At 49.6% G+C, this 19656-nt stretch overlaps 1 protein-coding gene across 3 annotated transcripts in view; it reads left to right on the top strand.

Moving 5' to 3' along the window:
• Positions 1–1009: 1009 nt before the first annotated feature.
• NEGR1 (neuronal growth regulator 1) overlaps positions 1010–19656 on the top strand; it is a 274782-nt gene continuing 256135 nt past the window's right edge. Inside the window, exon 1 of one of the 3 annotated variants that reach the window (XM_061469769.1) lies at positions 1010–1392. In XM_061469769.1, coding sequence (XP_061325753.1) covers positions 1145–1392 — 248 coding nt within the window. In that variant the 5' untranslated portion in view covers positions 1010–1144. The remainder of the gene's footprint in view (positions 1393–19656) is intronic. The other 2 variants (XM_061469770.1, XM_061469771.1) reach the window with 2 other exon arrangements.

Below are 19656 nucleotides of genomic sequence, written 5' to 3'. Positions count from 1 at the left end.
AGTGTTTTTTTTTTCTTACTTAGAATATTCTGTCAATCCTCCTGATGCAAATTGTGAGTAGGAAAAGCAGTGTCCTGGGAAAAGGCACAGCAGCCAGGGAGAGGGGAAGTGCCATGGGAGAGCTGGGTTGTGCTAGCTGGCGCATGGGGTGGCTGAGCTGCTCTGGAGGAACAATTCCTACATTGTGCAGGCCAGATGTGCACAGAGCAGTGTGGGAACAGCTCAGAACTGCCCTCGCTGCAGCAGCCCTGCCATTCCTTTGCCATGACAGTGCATCCCTTAAGCAACTTCTCTCCCTCTGATGGGAGGAGAGTGTTTCCCGTAGGAAAGTTGGAGATGTGCAGCCGCATGTCCTGTGAGCAGCAGCTACACGGGGAGGTGGGAATTTGGGTAACAAAACCAAGCGAACAAAATCCTTACTTAGCATCAGTCTCGGAGGCCGACGAGGTTCTGAGTGTGCATTGAACACACTGGAGGAGACCACAGGAGGAAGGCAGGCTGCTGCTCGTTGTTGCGTGGCTGTAGGGGAATAGTCTGCCCGTGGTGCTTTGCTCCTTGGTGACTGTCTCTAGTTATCCTGGTAGAATCATAGGGAGCGGAGCTGGCCAAACATCAGAGTGGCTGGTCCTGTATTCCAGAAAGGCCTGGATTGTTTGGAAGCCGTAGCAGCTCCCGAGGGAGGAGGAGGCCTCACCGTGGAGCTGCCGGCGTGATTTCCAGCACCGCCGCCTCAAACCAGCATTTGCCTCGCTGGCTTTGAGTAAATTTTGGTGAAATCCCAGGTGGAGAATGGTACAGGGAGCGAGTTCCGAGGAGGAGCGGCGGGCAGCAGCCCATGGATGATGAGGGCAGGTGGGAACCGGGTGAAGAGAGGTGGTGGGGGAAGGTTGCGGGCCGGGATGCCGCGGGGCGGGAAGGCCGGGAGGGACACAGCGCATCCCTCCGCATCCCTCTGCCGCCGGGACGGTTGCCAAGGCAACGGCTGCGTGGCAACGGGGCTGGCAGCGGGGGCCGCCCGCCGCCGAGCCGCCGCCGCGGCGCGCAGAGCGGGCGCGCTGCCCTCCTCCTCCTCCTCTTCCTTCTCCCTCCTCCTCCTCCTCCTCCTTCTCCTCCTCCTCTTCTTCCTCCTCCTCCTCCTCGTTAGATGCTGCGGCGGCCGCCCGGGAGCAGCCCCGCTCCGCGCACGGCCGCCGACCGCGGGCAGCAGCGGAGCGGCGCGGAGATGGTACCGCTGGTGCGGAGCGCCGGGGGCTCCCACCAGTGGCCGGCGATAGTGGTCCTCGGCCTGTGTTGTCTCCTACCTCCCGGGCGACTCGCTGCTCCCGGTGGGGACTTCCCCGGGGCGACCGTGGACAATCTGGTGGTCAGGAAGGGGGACACGGCGGTGCTTAGGTAGGAAGCGATATGGGTCGCGATGGGGTAGGAGGGATATATGGGGGGTGTCGGGGAGCACGGAGCGGAGCCGCTCTATCGGCCCCGCCGCCGCAGCATCCCCGGGGACCGCTCGGGTCTCCCGCGGGATGCTGCGGCGACTGCCTGTATCCCCGGGGTGATGGTTGTTGGCGTTGGGGGGTCCCGGTGCTCGCTGGAAGAGGTTTTAACTCTCCCGCTTTGGCCAGAGGTCTGTTGGTAGAAGTTGGCAACCGCAGGGTTGGGGGGGGTTTGGCTTCCGCAGCACTTCCCGGCTCCGCAGGAGCGGGAGTTGCGCCCCGGCAGAGCCCCCGCGTTGCTACAGCTTATTTCTGTGCTTTTTCCTATTTCCCAATGGAAAGGCTGCCTTCACCCCGCGCTTCCAGCAGCCCCAGCCCGGCTGGCTGGAGCGAAACCTGTTCGCCAGTGGTCGCACGCACTTAATCTGCTCGAATCCTCCGATTTCTGCCCATTAATCCTCTGGCTTGATTTAATTATTCCCCACCCCCTCCCAAACTTTGTATCCATTTATACTTTTAAATCCTACACACATTATCGTACTTTTCCCATTATTTTGCTCTACTTGAATTAAGCCCCATCTTCTGCTCTCGGGAACGCTGTTGCAGGGGTTTGAGCCTCTGCCGGGGTCCAACCTCATATTCAATTGCCGGCAGATTGAAGCAATGAAGTATCCCGCTGCATTATGTTTTCTTGGGGTGTCACTGGCTCAGGCCTCCAGGTTCCAACCTATTTTAGGCAGATGCCTTTTTACCAGTCCCATGATCTGCCATAGAATGCTGTAGAAGGCATTTTCAGTGGTATTTGGGGATGGTTTTATGGCAAGGCAGCCTGCTTCTGGTGTAGTAGCTGCTGAAAATACAGTAGATGTCTATGTAGGGCAACTGACAAGTATTTTCTATGTATCCCCCGGCCAGCCTCTGTGTTTGGAGGGGTCCTGAAGCCCTCGTGCTCTCTGCCTGTAGAACTGGGTATGTAAAGGAAATAATCTAAACAAGAAAGTGTCTTATTTGTACTGTTTCAGGCATAGAGGTGGCAGAGAGGGTAACGCAATGGGTTCGCTCAGGCAGTGCTAAACGTTATTAGGATGTAAACAAATATAGGTTTGGAACTACCTTAGTAAAACCTGTGGACTTGCCTCTGGGGGGGTTTCAGCTGCAACACAGTCGGTTCCTGGCCTGAGTCTCTGTCTGAAACTCGGTGCCTGTGCAGCTGGATAGGTTACATAAATGAAACTGGAGCCGTAGGATGAAAGCATCACTTTTGTCTCAGGAGGGAGGGAGAGGATCTGTTTTGCAAAGAGATGCTGCTGAAGGAAGCATTAACATCGCTACCAAAGCAATTAGGTGCTGAGATAACGGTGCCTTAAGTCTGTCTTGTCATTCTTCTTGCCCTATGATTAACTTCTTCCAGTTCATATGCCTGTTGTAGGCTTTCTTTCAGACCGGTTTATTTTGCTTTCAGCTGGTGGTGCCCTTTGAAAGGGGAAGTGCAGGATCAGTGTAAGAGACAGCACTTTGAGCAGAGGCTGCAGAACACGGGTAGAGCTGTTTATCTCGAGTCTTGCTGCACGTCGGCACTGCTCCTCCTCAGTTTTTCCTCACTGGGTATTTGCAACACTAATATATTTAAATATACATTTAATCAATTGCTGTTAGTATCCTAAGTCTGGGGACCAGGCTGCTCATTTAAATACGAATCCCGGCAAGCTGGATAATGCAATTGGGGTGTTAGAAAAGGTGGTTTTACATCCAGCTCTGTCGCCGTCTGAAGGCAGCTCCTTTCTGCCGTCGCACCTCACAGCACCCAGGGCTGGCCATGCCCAGGCTCCTGGGGCAGGGTGGCCATGGGGTCCGCTCCCTGGCACATGTTGATTCACCTCTCAGCTCGCTGCTCTAATTCTGGCTGTTCTCCAGCAGTGAGGGCTTCAGAAGTTGCCTCCTCACTGCTCCTAAAGCATCATCCACATTCCTTGCTTGAATAATTGATACTGAAGCATGGAAGTACTTCCCATGGCTTTGAGTCAGCACTTTTGCAGCTGCGAGGAGGTTGGGGAGATGTTCAGGGTGTGTGTTTTGGTGGAGGTGTCCCCTGTGGGGAGTGTGATGCTGGGCACTGGCTCAACAGACACCCTGCATCCGCTTCTGTGCATCTGAATTGCATATGGACCCACCTCTGGGGGTCCACAAGGAGCGTGGATGAGGGAGTTGTTGAACTGGGGATAAGCTTTGACTTGTGAGTCTCATTTTGAGCTAAAATAGCAGGGATGAAGGCGCGTGGGCTATTTCAGTGAATGAGGTGCTGAGCTGAGTGAGCCAAGTCCCAGTTCCCACATTAAGTTTTCATTGTCTTTGCTAAAGGTGAGAAATAAAGTCTCCGTTGACTGCTGAGGCTTTCCAGTAAAAGCCTCCAAGTGTTAACACGAAGTAAAACAAGTGGCACAGCTCCCTCATTTTCAAACAGTTAATGCATATGAATGTTTAATGCATCAGTTCAGCATTAAACGTGGGCAGCTATTCTCTAGTGCTGCTGAAGCCTGGCTGTGAGCAGCACTCCCAGCCCTGTGACCATCACCCCAACACCAGGCAACCCTTCAGCCATCACCCCTTACTGCACACTGTGGGGTAGGTGAAACCCTCATCCTTGCCTTGGTGGGTGCTTCTGGAACTCCCACAACCTCCCTAACCAACACAGGGCACAGCACCCCAGATGGACCCACTAAACAGTTGGCCAGTAACGTCCTTTAGCTCCTGTCTCGGTACAGAGCACATCTTAGCAATTGTTTTTCAAAGAGCATCTCTCATCACCAAAGGTTCTCTCTCTGATGAGGAGTTATTTCTGCAGCTTCCATAATTAAAGCCCTGGTGCCTTTTGTTTGTTTTCAGGCAGTGATGGATCTGCTCGTGTCACTGGTTCACGGAGTTACAAGGAATTATATCAGTAACAAGGTGGTTTTGTATGGCAGTACTATTTTGGGGAGCCACTTGCTTCAGAAGTGGAGTTCTGTCCTGCAGCTCGTCTATATTCTTCCCATATATTCTTCCCAGACAAGCAGTTAAGATTTAATGAGAACACATGAGGAAGGAGAGAGCAAGTTGTAAAAATGTTTTTTCATTGAAAGAATAAATGGCTGCATTGCAAACTGCTCGACATACAGAAGCAGTCTCTATTTCACAACTGGGTTTGTCTGCTGGATTTCTCTGTGGCTTCCTGTGCTGATGCTTATCTAGGTTACGGTGATTTGTGTGTGTGTCTCCCTTGGAGAGACCAGGTTTATGTTCCTTACTGGTCCCTACACACCTCATCTGTATTTTGTGAGCAAGCTCCCCTGGGTATCTCAATGTACAGATCTGGAGGTGATGGAAATGGCTCTCTCTACCAAGCAAAGGTTTTTTGCCTGCATTTTGTTTTTCTTAAAGCTCATGGATGATGAAAGCTGGTTTTACCTTGGTAACACTTTTAAATCATGCAATGACAGTAAGTGAAGTTTTAGAAGCTGAGTTTTACCATTATGTGATTACAGAGAAATTAATGAAATCCTAAAATCTATATGACGCAGAAATGTTTAGAATCATAGAAATATATACTCTGCAACATGTAAAATACAGTGTAGCCTTCACTGCAAAGAGTTAAACCTCATGCTGGGAGCCATTGGGTGAAGGTTCCCAAAGGCTGTGGTGGAGAGCTGAAGTGGTGGAAGCTATAAACAGGTAACCACATCTGTGATCACAGGGCACACGTCGGTTCTTGTTGCATCCAGCTGGGAATACCGGGGATCAGCGCCAGGCCAGCCTTGTTAGCAGGTAGCTCAGACCTCATCGATGTGCCTTTGACAGCGGTGATCTCTTTTGGCCATCCTGCGTGAGTGCGGTCTGAGGTTTAGAGCAGCCAACAGACATCTGCGAAGGGGACTGTAGAGGAAGATGGTTCCTGGCTTTGGTCATAGGTCAGGAGGTTTGGGGGTTTTGGTTTGTTTTCCAAGCTGGAATCCTTCACATGTAGCCTGGCTGCTTCTCTTCCCACCTTGGGAGTTTCAGGTCTGTGCTGTGCTCAGTAGAGCTCTTCCCTGCTTCGGAGTCATCAGGTCTCTGCTGAAGCCTTTCAGGTCCTAGGGGGATGTAGGACCTGAATCGTGTTGTAATGCTGAGGGGGGGTATTGACTTCTGGCGGCTGGGACTTGCCACTTTTGCCTTCTCTTCCAAGACAAGCTGCCCCGTATAGCCAACAGCCTTTTAGCGAAGGAGCAACACTGGTTGTGGAAAGCTTTAACACATCTGCCAAATGTTCTTCATCCCTTGTCATTCTTACTACCGAGACCCGGGCATTTGGAATGGAAGCTTTGCAGTACCAATAGCGGGTGAATATCAAGTATATACAGCATATTTGTATTTCAAGATGCTATATATATGTTCTAGTATTACAGTCCCTCTGATGCATGTCCAGATACCAGGGCTGGCTGCAGTTGTGTGCACTCCTGTGTAAATGCAGGTATCTCTGGAGTGCTGGGTGGTGAAATAAACACAAGAGTACTCTCCTTTCTGGCTTTAAAAGGTGCATTTCTGACTCCCGTCCTCTCTTGGTATTCCTGTGCAGTTCAGCATCATAAATTATTTGACTGGGTGAAGCTTTGCTCCCGTCTCTCTGGAATGTGACTGTGGTACATGTAGACATACGGGCACACCCCCGATGAAATAAAGTTGTTGTTTGGGTAAGGCTTTCACGTTCCAAATCCCCACCAATTATGAAACAAGCACACTGTGGCTCCTGCCCCGTGTCTGTGCACATAAATTCAGAGTAAATTAAAATAATTTATCATTTTAAACAATCATGAAGGTTTCAGACGTTGTGCAGAGGAGCCAACAGCGTAAGGAATGAAAATCAGAATTTCTTCCAAAGGGCTGTTCTATTGAGGAAAAGCCAGCGTTAAATGACTTTCTTTGTATCATCTACATTCAGGTACCTGAAAGGGGATGACAAGAAAGTGGAGAGGGGCTTTGGCCAAGGGCCTGTAGGGCCAGGCCAAGGGGAATGGCTTGAACCTGCCCGAGGGGAGACTGAGCTGAGCTCTTAGGCAGAAGCTCTTCCCTGTGAGGGTGCTGAGGCGCTGGCACAGGGTGCCCAGAGAAGCTGTGGCTGCCCCATCCCTGGCAGTGTTCAAGGCCAGGTTGGACACAGGGGCTTGGAGCAAGCTGCTCTAGTGGAAGGGGTCCCTGCCCGTGGCAGGGGTTGGAGCTGGAGGAGCTTTAAGGTCCCTTCCAACCCAAACCAGGCTGGGATTCTATGACCTTGCATAAGCGTTGACTGTAGCCAGTATCCCAAGGAAAGAGGTCTTGGGGCTCAGCCTGACACTCCACAGGCTGACCCTGGCTTCCCCAGCACAGAAGCTGACTTATGGCTGGGCCTGGAAACCAAAGCATCGTGCTGCAGCAGGCTTGGGGACTCAATCTGGAGCCATTTCAGCTTGTTTGAGACTTGTGGAGGTGGATGGGCACATCCTGCTGATGAAAGCAGGCAGGTCCCAGACAGGCACCAGCATGTCCTGGCATGGCCAGGCAGGCTTATGAGCCCTTGCTTGCTATTTCCCACGTTCCCTCTCCCTGGATCAGATTTGGCCTGTGGCAACTGCTGGTCTTGCACACATACTGTGTCGTTTTAGACCATGGGTCACTTTTTCAAGGGATCCTCTCTTGCTCCCGTCCGTAATGCGACTGCTGCTCCTTGTGATGAGGGAAGGAGAAGGAAGCCGGTGACGCACAGTATCCTGCCTGCTGCTCTGGCCTCTGAGCCAGCCTCTGCCCTGCTTCTGGCAGATACACGGATCTCTGGAGATGGCAGTGGTGGTCGTGGGCTCACCTGTGGCAAGGTCAGGTTGCACTAATCAATGGGGTAATTGATCATGTCCATCCACAGGCTGCCGGTACCAGCGCTTTGCCTTGTTCATCAGCCACTCAGAATGATCCGCAGAGATAAGGGTGAAATGCAAACTGTTGTCTCCCAATGGGAATCTATTCCTAAGCACGGATGTGTTTAAATGCCCCTCTGATAAGGCACTGTTGGCAGGGGAAGGGGGTTCTGTGTCCTCCTCAGCTCTGTCTCTGCAAGCACAGACGATCAGTACAAATTCCACGTACCTGTGGGAGCAGGAAGCTCCCGCTTGGAAGCAGAAGTTGGGACTCTTTCAGAAGTCACATTTCCCTCCAGCTCAGTCCTGTTGTTGGTTCCAGCTTCATGCTAACCCAGTGATGCGTTTACCTCAGTTTGTAACCATCAGGGGGTACTTCCTCTGCCTTCTGCTTGTAGTTGTGCCTCCCATGCTGTCAGCATGGTGAAACTGTCCCAAGCCCGCTCCACCAAGCCAGCTCAGGAGCAAAGACCATGTAGTGCTGCCACAAAGGTGAGGCTTTGCAGGTGTTGGATGGCTCTGATGGGCTGCCTGGTCCAGATGTGCCATCACACCCACATTGCTGGGCTGTCTGGTTCAGGTGTGACATTGCACCCAGGCTGCCAAGTCCAGATGTGCCACTCTACCCTGTGTTGCTGGGCTGCCAGTTCCAGATTTCCCACTGCACCCTGCATTGCTGGGTTACCTGGTCCAATGTGCCACTGCCTGTTCCTCTTTATCCTATTCTATCAGAAACTATCAAGCTATTTTCTTTTTACCCTTCTCCAGCTGTTTGTCAACTTGGCATTAAACCCATCCCTTCCTCTGACTGCAGGCACGGTTTCTTCCTGCATTTCAGCTGCCAGAAACCCTGGAACAGGCTGGATTCATTAGTGCACCTGCATTGGGCATGTAAAATGGGCCCAATGACATTTCAGCCCTCGCAGTGGTGTTTCTTGCTCCTCCTGTAGTACTTTCGTACATGCCATAGTCGATGCCTGCAGGAGTTCTGTGTAGCTGGAGCTCTGGTTCACGGTGCTGTATTACAGTGCTGGTAGTGATTTAGTGGTGACTTCCACAGGGCAGAGCCCACCAATGAGTTCAACTCGAATTTTGATTTTTAAACCTGCAAAAACTGTCAAAAATAAAATATACTTTACTGCAAAGTGAAGTAGAACATGCTCTGGTTTATAACAGAAAATCAGTCTATTTGAAGAGATTTTCCCTTGGCAACGGCAGGCAATCTGGTGGTCAGGCAGCCAAACAACCAGCTATCATTAGTCATGCATAATTAAAACAGAGAGTATCCAACTGTTAGCACTAACAGTTTTGTCTTGGATAAAGTCTCATTAGCATACAATGCTTCTAGCAGGAGTCCTCAGTAGTTTCTCTCATGCAAATGTCAATGTAAATGAAGGTAACTCTGTATTTATGTGTCTATGGTGTGGTTCTGCTGTACTTGAGTAACTGTCCCGGGCCAGGGTAGCTGCCCGGTCTGACGTAGCGCCTGTGGAATTTACATCGTGCAGTTGTCACAAACAGGCAGGAGCACGTTCCCTCTGCAAACCCTGGGCATGCAGAACATCCTGTGCAGTTGCATGCCATGTATTTCACTGGCTTCATGTTAAAAACTGGTTTTCAACTGAAGATACTTCAGCATCATAAACCAGCACCAGGGACTGAAGTGCTCCCTCCCTGACCACCTGGGTTTCACTGGGTGTGAAGGCTCCTGTTTGGTTTATTCTGGGGATGAAGATGATGATGCAGACCGTTGCCCTTTATTTCCTTGACCAGGTCTGACTGGTGGGTGTGTGCTGTTGCACTGCATGACTGTTCAGCTTGCTTTGGGTGCTGTTGGGTAGGGAGGAGCGAGGTGTCTTTAGAGCATGGTGCTGATAAGGAGCTGCAGAGATGTAGGTGGCAGGATCCTGCCATCAGCAGGGAGCTGAGAGGTTCGCAGGCAGGTCAGTGATAGGCTGAAGCAGGACCAGGTAAGAGTCAGAAATAAGCAGTTAAAGAAGAAAACAAGGCTACAAAGCCACTCTCCCATTTGTTATTGACTGGAGAGAGGGGAGCTTCTGCAACCCAGAGCTCCAGAGGCGCTCTGTGGCCTCACGACCAGGACCAGCTACAGATGCACTGTGCTTAAGTAAGCAAAAATGGCCCTGAGGAGAGTTTGCTGCAAGGAACCGCGATGGGAGCAGGGGAGAGGAGGTTTCAAATGAAGCTCTGATTGATGTAGTGTGGTTGAGGTCCATGTGATTCCGTATCAATATGTGATATACAGTGTATGATGTGGTTCTGTGTATATCACATGTGATACAGCGTATACATGTGGTTCTGTATCTATGTGTGATTCTGTGTAGTAGCTGCCTCCAGCCTGTCCCCAGCAACAACTAGGTCCAGCACCTCTGGGGCTGGGTTGGGCACCTGCAGAGGGACCAGGCCATATCCACCAGCCAGATGAGACCTAATGGGACCATGGCAGTAGGGAGCTGGTGTGGCACTGCCTTTGTTTTGTTGTGTTTGTGATATGTGGTGAAAAAGGGTACGCACTCCATCCATCCATCCATCCACCCACCCACCCACCCACCTAATAGCTACAGACTTAAAGGAAAATCCTCACTTTTTCTTCAGTATATTAGAAGAATTTCTGGTTAAATGAATAGATAGGCACACATGTACTTTTTTATAGATTTAGTGCTTTTTAATAGTGAAACTGTTAATTTTTATGTTAAATCACAGAATCCCAGACTGGTTTGGGCTGGAAGGGAGCTTAAAGCTCCTCAGCTCCAACCCCTGCCACGGGCAGGGACCCCTTCCAGTGGAGCAGCTTGCTCCAAGCCCCTGTGTCCAACCTGGCCTTGAGCACTGCCAGGGATGGGGCAGCCACAGCTTCTCTGGGCACCCTGTGCCAGCGCCTCAGCACCCTCCCAGGGAAGAGCTTCTGCCTCAGAGCTCATCTCAGTCTCCCCCTCGGGCAGGTTAAAGCCATTCCCCTTGGCCTGGCCCTCCAGGCCCTTGTCCAAAGCCCCTCTCCAGCTTTCCTGGAGCCCCTTTAGGTACTTGGTGTCCCATTAAGTATTATAAGTTGTAGAAGAACCTTTAAAACGTAACAGGCTCCTCACTGCAGGATGCTGCAGGATGTTCCTTTGGTCCCTGCTTTGGGAAGGCGCTTCCTTTGCGTGTGCTGTGGCTCATCACACCACGGGTGGGAAAGCGGTGCTCCAGGCAGGTCCAGAGACTGCAGCAGCCTCTATGCTGTAGTGGGGGTAGATGCCAGTGAGAACAGGGAGGTGTTGCAGAAGAAATCGCTTTGTTCAGCAGAGTAAATAGAGCAGTATTTTCCTAAACCATTTTCCCCCTTTCTCCCCTCTTTTCCTGCTTGGCCGTGCTGGCTGCCCAGAACTTCCACTCGTCTCTCTGCCCTGTTGTACTGAAATGCTCCCTGTGCCAGGAGGCTTTGTGTGGAAGAATCGAGTGCACTGGGGCAGCTCAGTGTATTTAAAACCTGAGCAGGGAGTCCAGCACAGCCCGGGTGTGAAAACACCCAGGATTTATTTTAGCAGGTTTCAGTGAAGCCACCAGCATAAGTGCTGAAAGCGCCTGTGAAGAGTTTTTGGTTCCATTTTACCAGCTCTGGGTTTTAATGACACCGGGGGAAGTTTGCAGCGGTGTGTTCGAGCACTTCATTCACCGAGGATGAGGAGCACAGGAACACGCAGCACGTGCTTATTCTCTGCTCTTTCTGGTCTGGTTGAATTCAGGGAGGTTTACGCTCTCCTTTCAAGAGACCTGGCAACAGCAGGAGCGAGTGCAGGAAGGGTGGCACTGGCCAAAGGGTGGCTCTGTGACAGCCAGCCATAGAACTATAGGGCCACAGCCTGGTTTGTGTTGGAAGGGACCTCAAAGCTCTTCCAGCTCCAACCCCTGCCACGGGCAGGGACCCCTTCCACTAGAGCAGCTTGCTCCAAGCCCCTGTGTCCAACCTGGCCTTGAACACTGCCAGGGATGGGGCAGCCACAGCTTCTCTGGGCACCCTGTGCCAGCGCCTCAGCACAGGGAAGAAAATGGAATCATAGGAAAGCCGTCCCACAGACTGTTAGGGGAGAGCTTCACTGGCTGTCTGCGCTCCTCACGTGTGAGGCAGTTTTGTGTCTGGACACGTGTCTGGACAGAGCCTTAGGTGACATGGTCGAGTGTGAGGTGTCCCTGCCCATGGCAGGGGGTTGGAGCTGGATGATCTTAAGGTCCTTTCCACCCCTAACTGTTCTATGATTCTATGGTCCTGTTCATGGTCTCTTGTCCCTCTGGAGTGTTCCTTGTAGCTGTGGATTATCAGCTGTATGAAACTGTGTGTTCACATCTGGTGTGTGCTGGGAGCAGGGAATGAGGAGCTGGCTGGGATGCAGCTTCCTTGGGCTGGCTGCTGCACACTGACACACTGGTATCCTGCTTCACCAGGAAGGGGTTTAATAGGGGAGGGTGTAACCGCACCCGTTGTGTCTGCCCCTTCTGTGCAACCATGGTGCTACCCACCGGGAATGTTCAGCCTGACACAGGAGCTCCAGGCACAGCCTCAGCTTTCAGTAAATTGTGGTGTCACTTGATTTTAAAATAGGGCTGTAAATGCCTGATGGAGAAATGAAAATGTGACATACTGCAGCCAATGCTGTTGGTAAGTGCTACACTGCAGGCTCGGAATGTGCACATTTATGTCGGTGACACGCTTTGAAAATAAACTGTCTTATTACTGGTATAATCAGATCAGATTCCCTGTGCCATGTGCTACAGAAAAGCCTGGTGGTCAGAAGGGAGGCTGCGTGCTTGGTGGTGGTGGTGAGAGCTGGAGAGGGTGTCTGGGCTGAGAGCAGTGCCATGCCTGCTAATGAATGGAGATGGTCATCACAGCTGAGTACTGAGATTTGGAGCCACAGTGCCTGCCTCAGCCCCTTCCCAGCAGAGAACTGGGACGGTTAAGGGGTGGTTAATGCCTCTGCAGTTGGTTCCTCTGCTTTTCTAGCCCTGGACCTGCCAACACTGAGGCTGCTCTGAGGGACCCACGTGTCCATGGTGCGTCTCCTCGGTCCGCAACGCATTGTCCAGCTCAGTGTTCTGGCTCAGTGCCCTTTGCATCAGTAGTACCTCGCTCGCAAATGTGCTCACAGGTTCTCTGCTGAGGCTTCAGAAAGGTACCGGTGAAGCAGAATGTGAAGTGCAAATGAATGGGCTGTGCTCAGACAGATTGCTAATTGTCTCCAAATTGCATGAGTAGTGGTCAAGAACTTCTTCCTGCCAGTGTGCCAGAGGCAGAGAATAACCCCATGCCATGACCCATGAGAGCATGAAGAAGAGCAGAGGTTTGGGTTCCTCAGAGAAGGTGTGAAAGGATGGCAATTGTCTTACAGACTTCCTGCCAGGAAAAGCAGACCTGAAGATGGCAGATGTCAGAGGCTGTGCTGAGCTGCTGGGCTGTCCGTTGTGAGGGGATGGGAGCCTGCAGCGAGGGCTCTGGTCCAGCCAGACTACAGAGTGCACACAGGAAGGAAGCATTGGCTTCTGTCAATGTGATGCTCACCCAACGGCGGCTGCAAGAGCTGGTGCAGCCTTTGGGTACCCTGTGCTTGGTGGTGGGAGTGACGCTTTGATTCTGAGAGGACTATGTGGGGTTTAACCAAAGATAAACCTGGAAGTTACACAGCTTCCCCGGCGTTTGTTGGGGGTTTTTGGTTTGTTTTAATTGTAGAAGTTGGGTTGATTCACAGAACCCCAGCCTGGTTTGTGTTGGAAGGGACCTTAAAGCTCCTCCAGCTCCATCCCCTGCCATGGGCAGGGACACCTTCCACTAGAGCAGCTTGCTCCAAGCCCCATCCAGCCTCTCCTTGAGCACTGCCAGGGATGGAGCATCCTTGTGTCAGTCCCTCAGGTAATGCTTGCGTTAAGCATCTCCTAATATTTGGTTTCTTGCATAGAAGTGAAGGTAAATGAAGAGTAGCTTAAACCACCACAAGGACTTAGACTGATAAGATGCTTTTAGCTTAATTATAACAGGAATAGGGAAAAGCTCTTAAAAGAGGTTCATAGAGTCATAGATTAGGTTGAACTGTGTCAACACATTGTGAAATGAATTACAAGTGAGGTTGTCCCAGACTTGAATACTCAAAGCCCTCAGGAGATTGGATGTAAGTCTCAATGGAATCCCCAGGTAATTCAGAATCCTGAGCTGAGGCAAGAGCGAGTTTCCGAAGGTGCTGAGCAGAACGGATGCCTTGGCAAAAATGAGCGGGTAAATAAAAGCTCTGTCTTGTGTGTTTGTCTGCTGTGTCACAGAACCTGAAAGGCAGAGGTCTCTTCTGCAAGATAAATGAACCCAGCTTTATTGAAAGCACCATTTCAAATAGATTTAAAAGCAATTATTTCAGTTCTTGTGCTCGCGCCCATCACAATATAGCAGGTTTTAATGAGGGATTTTGATCAGATGAACTAAATTAGGTGAAAAATGAGCACAACTGCACATGAAGGTCTTCAAAAGGACTTACATTATTAAATTGACTTATTTTAGGATCTGTGCTTATGAAGTATTGAGTTAGCTTAGTTACGTGCTTTAATAGATGTGATGAAAAGCCTCCTGCCCGAGGGAGGTAGAGATGCAGTGGGTTTGCAGGTATTGTGTTGCTTACAGAATAATACATAACCATGCAACAATTCAAATAGTTTTGTATAATATTCATGCTAAATAGTATTGTTTAGAAGTTTATTATGGTGGCATAATACTTAAAAAATTATAGGTGACTTGATTAAAAGTAAGTCTGCATTTATCTTGATATGTCAATTATGTTGAATTTATCATAGGAATTAAATCAGGAAACTGGTAAAATCATGTACTTTAAATTGTGTTCAAGAGGGAGAAGTGCTCAAGTGTTTCAGTGTGTAGCTGCTGCTCCAGGTTGTCTCAATAAGAGTTAAATTGCATTGCAGCACTGAGGGCTCACCTCTGTGATTGGACTCACCAGGCCACTTCTACCTTCTAATAACCCTCCCACTTCAGCAGTGTAATTCTCTTCTAGTTCTTGTTCAAGGCAGTTATTAAGTAAATCTAACATTAAATATTGAAAATGTCATTGAAATGCTAATACACACAGTGAAAGAACACTGATGAGCCTAAACTTTTCTTTATTGAGAGTCTCTCTTACTGCAGGTCTTGGTTTATGCTGTGAAGGACTCTCATATCACAGTGCTTGTTTTATGCTGTGTAAATGGAATTTTAGGTGCTGTGGGCAGTGATTGTGACCTTCCCAATCTTGTAAGCGTGCTGCAACACATGAAAGCCACCTTGTACACCTCTGCTATAGGAATCATGAGTTACTTTAATTCTTTATTTGTAAGGTGTTTCAGGGTGTAAATTTACATCAATGACTTGAGCAACAGAGCATCCACTGTTCAAATGATCCTGAAAACCCCTTCAGAAGTGCTGGTGTGTTGGATTGCACCATGCCCCTTTAACCCTGGAATCCTTTAGGGCTGTTTCTAGAGAAAGAGGGGCCATGAAGTAAACTGTTGACAATTCAACTGGAAATTGGACTGGCATCCTGTCCCAGCTACATGGGACTATCACCCTCCAGGGCTTTGGAAACACATGATGCTTAGTAGAAAAAACTTACCTTCTAGTAGGACATTTGCTTGGCATTTTCCCAGTCTTTTATAGAGAGGGGATATCTGTTCCTATTTGTCAGCCTCTTGGTTAAAGATATACTGGGATGGGGACATGGAGAGAGTGGCTGAAGCATCTCTGGGTGGGAGCCACTGGCACCACCAGGTCCAGCTGCTGCAGGGACCCCAGGGGCACTTCTCCTGGGCAGTGGGAGATTGGGGTTGGGTCAAACATTGTTGTTTCTGGGTAGTTGATCAAACATACTCAGTTAAACATTGCACACCCTCTGTATAAAGCAATGCTGTGAGTTCTGACAGAACCATATACTGGTTTGGGTTGGAAGGGACCTTAAAGCTCCTCCAGCTCCAACCCCTGCCACGGGCAGGGACCCCTTCCACTAGAGCAGCTTGCTCCAAGCCCCTGTGTCCAACCTGGCCTTGAACACTGCCAGGGATGGGGCAGCCACAGCTTCTCTGGGCACCCTGTGCCAGCGCCTCAGCACAGGGAAGAAAATGGAATCATAGGAAAGCCGTCCCACAGACTGTTAGGGGAGAGCTTCACTGGCTCTCTGCACTCCTCACGCGTGAGGCAATTTTGTGTAGATACGTAGCTTTTTAAAAGAAAGATGTGAAATTTGTGTCACTTCAGGGAAGGGATGAAAGCGGCTCCATGCCTGCAGCAGTGGTCCCGCTGCTCCTCGCCCACAGTCAGGACTGCATTGCAACTTCTGCTTTTGACAGAGCTTTGATGCTCTGCCTGGCAGGTAAAGGGAAGGGCGCATACAGCTGTAAAGAGTATTTGCCATTAAAAGATGAATGCATCAGGCATATGAAGTGCACTGGAAAGAGTAAGCCCTCAGTGCTGTGGGAGATAACAGACTTATAATGGCCAGCTAGCCCATACTGACAGTGGCAGGGCACTGGGTTAGTCCTTCCCAATCCCCTGCATGTCCACCACCAGCACGCCTTCAACAGCCCAGACCTACAGCTCTGACGGGTGAGTGGGTCCTGGGGCTTCCCTCCTGGCCTCAGGGCACCATCCCAGCTCTCCCACCAAATCCCACTGGGAAAGCCACATGGGCAGGGGCCAGGATTGTGGAAAGCAACGCTCTGTGGCATGTTTTGGGTTAATGAACTTCGATTTTCTGTCTGCAACTGGCGAGCAATCACGTAGTGGGATCAGAGTCGGCGGAGGGAAGGTAATGGGAGAATGACCGGTGGTGAGGGAACAGGTCACAATTCACAGGTAAGGAGCTTTGCTCGGATCCACAGGCGGGAGCGATGAGTAAACACGTTATGAAAGTGGCCTAATTACAAGGAGCACTTTTCCCCCTGGCTGGAACAATCCGACTAGAAAATTGTGCTAGACTTTTCATTCTCGGGCTATTAAATAGCACAGGAAGAGGGAACAGAATATACCTTTTGTCACAGCTACTTTTTTTTAGCATTGAGTCTTGCATGTGGCTGGAAATCAGTTTAAAATTGCTTTAATTACTTGTATTTAACTTGTGGGGTTGTTTCTACCTGCATAAACCTCCTTTAGGTTCCATTTCTGGTAGCATAAAGGTGTATGTGCTAAAGATGAAACCGCCTCAACGGACATTTGGATAATGGGGTTGGGAGGATCAGGCTGAGCCTCCCATGGGATCTCGTGGAGAGCCATGAGGGCAGCGCTGTCTGGTTCTGTCTCTGGTGTAACAGGACTTGGGGGTGAGCGCAGAGCAAAGGGAGAGGAGTTCTGCTTGTGAGGTTGTGAGTCCCTTGGTGCTGGGTGCAGGGAGTGCGAAGGTGTGATGGGGTGAGGGCAGAAGAGGACGCAAATCATCATAAGCACCCCTCAGTCCCTCCACGGGTACCTGTGAAACACCAAAACCTGTTCACGGTTTAAGATCCAACTTGGGCACAGGGCAGTGGGAAGATCCGGGAGCTTTAGCATAGATCTGGCAGTTGAACTTTCAGGTATTCTGTTCATATAGAGCTGCACGTTCTTCAGGAGATGCTAAACGGAAGCTTCCGCCCAGGCTGTGGTAGCCAAGGTACAAGCTGGAACTGGTGTGGGTGCCCTGATATCATGTCCTGTAAGTTGCAGAACTGCTGGTTTTTTCCCTTCTTCTATATTATTACATCCAAAAATGTGATCATCACTTTGGGTGGTTTTTTTTGTCTCCGTCACCCATGTGAGATAAATCCTTCCTGATTTTATCAGTGGGCAATGGCTCTAAAGCACATCTTGGTTTTGGAGGTGCAAAGAGCACTTTCTGTGCTATTCATCTCGTTGCGTGCAGTAGCTTGGTGTAGCTATTCCGAGTTAACATGTGTTCTCTGATACATAAGGCTTAAGTGGAAATATAAATAATTACTACCTGCAGATGCTTGGCCTTTCTAAAAACAAGCAGAGCACAGTGGTTTACTACCTGCAAGTTATTTTTTCCTGGACGTGTGGCCTTCTATCCCAGCGGTAGCTCACCCTTCCCTCCCGCCCACCTACTTTAGCATCAGTGTTTACTGCACCGGAGCTATTCATGCCTGGTGAACACATTATTCCAGTTATGAATATAGTAATAACCCTGAACACTGTGTGCATATTTGGGACCTAATTCAGATAACTCCTGAAACATCCCAGTTCCAATGGACTGTGCTGATTCCCGCTTTCTTCAATGTTAGCTTGGTAAAGTGCACAGCGAAGGAGAAGATTTTCTATAACAAGATTGATTTGAATTGAGATCTGATACTTCTGGAATTGGCTTGAAAAGCATCAGCTTTAGTATTTTGGACACATCCAAATCCATTTTCTTTTCACGAGATTAACCAAGTGAAGGATCAGAAGGAATATTGTTTTGAAGTGTGAATGGAAATAACACTGGTGCAGGAAAGGAGAATGTCACGTGGAGGCTGGTTCTGTGCACTTGTGCCTGTGACTTGGGGAAGTCACAGAAGAGCCAAGTGAGTCCAGGGGCCATGACTTGAGTACTGAGAGAGTGGGAGGAGATCCTCAGGGATGTCCATGGAGTCTGAATGGTGTTTGGATGTCAAGTGTATGGGTAGTTGAGCAAGCTGCTCTAGTGGAAGGTGTCCCTGCTCATGGCAGGGGTTGGAACTGGCTGAGCTTTAAGGTCCCTTCCAACCCAAACCATTCCATGATTTTATGACTCCATGACAGTTGACCTGCTACAATAAATCTATGGGAGAATCTACAATCTCACTAAGATTACAGCTCGTGATAAAGTCTTTTTGGAATGCAGTGCTCGGAATTGTAAGTGCATAAACCAAACCCCACGATCAAACAAAACATAGTCACAAAGCATCAGATGTTCACTAAATACGAGTATGCTTGAAATTCCTGTGATTCTTTTTGGGGAGGCACGAGGGAATTGGAATAAGCTTGGATTCTTAACACTTTCTGCAGGCCTTTTGAATTCTTGGCAAAAGGTAATACATTAAATAGTACAAAGTAAGATTATTTTTCATAGCAGCAAATGCTGTGCAGCATTTACTATTGATCAAAGTTTGTGTTACCTAGAATAGAGCTGCTGTGCAAATGTTTGCTGTCTTTGGAGAGGACTTGCACATTATTCATAAGTTAGAAGCAGATAAATTATAATATTCAAAGCACACCTGCTAGGAAAAAGTTTGGGTACAGAAAAGCACTACAAATATATTCATAGCAGAAGAAAGGATTCCTGTTTCTATTTAAGAGTATTAGTTTGAATACATCTGTATGCAGTTTAATAATACACATCTATGCCTGGGTGATGGTGGAATCACAAATGCTCTTTCTCTTGCTTCTTCTGGATGAGAATCAGTAACCTTCATCTCCAATAACAGGAGGAATTCAGCGCCGTGATTATTGCCATTGTCAACCCTAAAGCTGCAGCAGCTCATATATCCGCTCATGTAATCAGCTGCTAATAAAGAGCAGCACTCAATTAACAAACAAGTGCTGCTGGCACTGCTCAAGTATCATTTCGGCCATTTTTAATAGATGATGCCTTTGTAGGGCTGGCCAGAGCTATTAGAAGATAACAAGTCTTGGGAAAGGATGGGATTGGGAAGGCGCTGGCCGCTGATCATCCACTGCTGACATTGGCCAAATGCTGACCTGAGATGCTGCAAAGTGATGGGGGGCTGGGAGCTGGCCCTGGGATGTGGGGTGGAAAGTGAGCACCTCCAGTACGGAGCCAGGCTGATGGATTTGGGACTGTTTTGCCTGGAGAAGAGAAGCTTCATGGAGAACTCAGAGCAGCTTTCAGTATCTGAAGGGGGCTACAAGGATGCTGGAGAGGGGCTCTCCATCAGGGACTGTAGGGACAGGCCAAGGGGAATGGCTTTAACCTGTCCGAGGGGAGACTGAGCTGAGCTCTTAGGCAGAAGCTCTTCCCTGTGAGGGTGCTGAGGCGCTGGCACAGGGTGCCCAGAGAAGCTGTGGCTGCCCCATCCCTGGCAGTGTTCAAGGCCAGGTTGGACACAGGGGCTTGGAGCAAGCTGCTCTAGTGGAAGGGGTCCCTGCCCCTGGCAGGGGTTGGAACTGGGTGAGCTTTAGGGTCCCTTGCATCCCAAACCAATCTGGGATTCTGTGATTCTATGGTACTGGGGAGCTTTTCCTTCCTACAGCTTCATTTTTCTGCAGAAAGGGATGTTTCCTGCGTTACTCTTCCTGTAACAATCATGTGCTTGCATAACTTCTGGTTGTTTGGTTG

Source organism: Pezoporus flaviventris, unplaced genomic scaffold (assembly GCF_033815535.1).
Source record: "Pezoporus flaviventris isolate CSIRO_AGI_PZ_B2104156 unplaced genomic scaffold, CSIRO_AGI_Pfla_v1 ptg000059l, whole genome shotgun sequence".
NCBI classification, from domain to species: domain Eukaryota; kingdom Metazoa; phylum Chordata; class Aves; order Psittaciformes; family Psittacidae; genus Pezoporus; species Pezoporus flaviventris.
The sequence above is the reverse complement of the archived record's forward strand: the minus strand, read 5'-3'. Positions and strand labels throughout refer to the sequence as shown.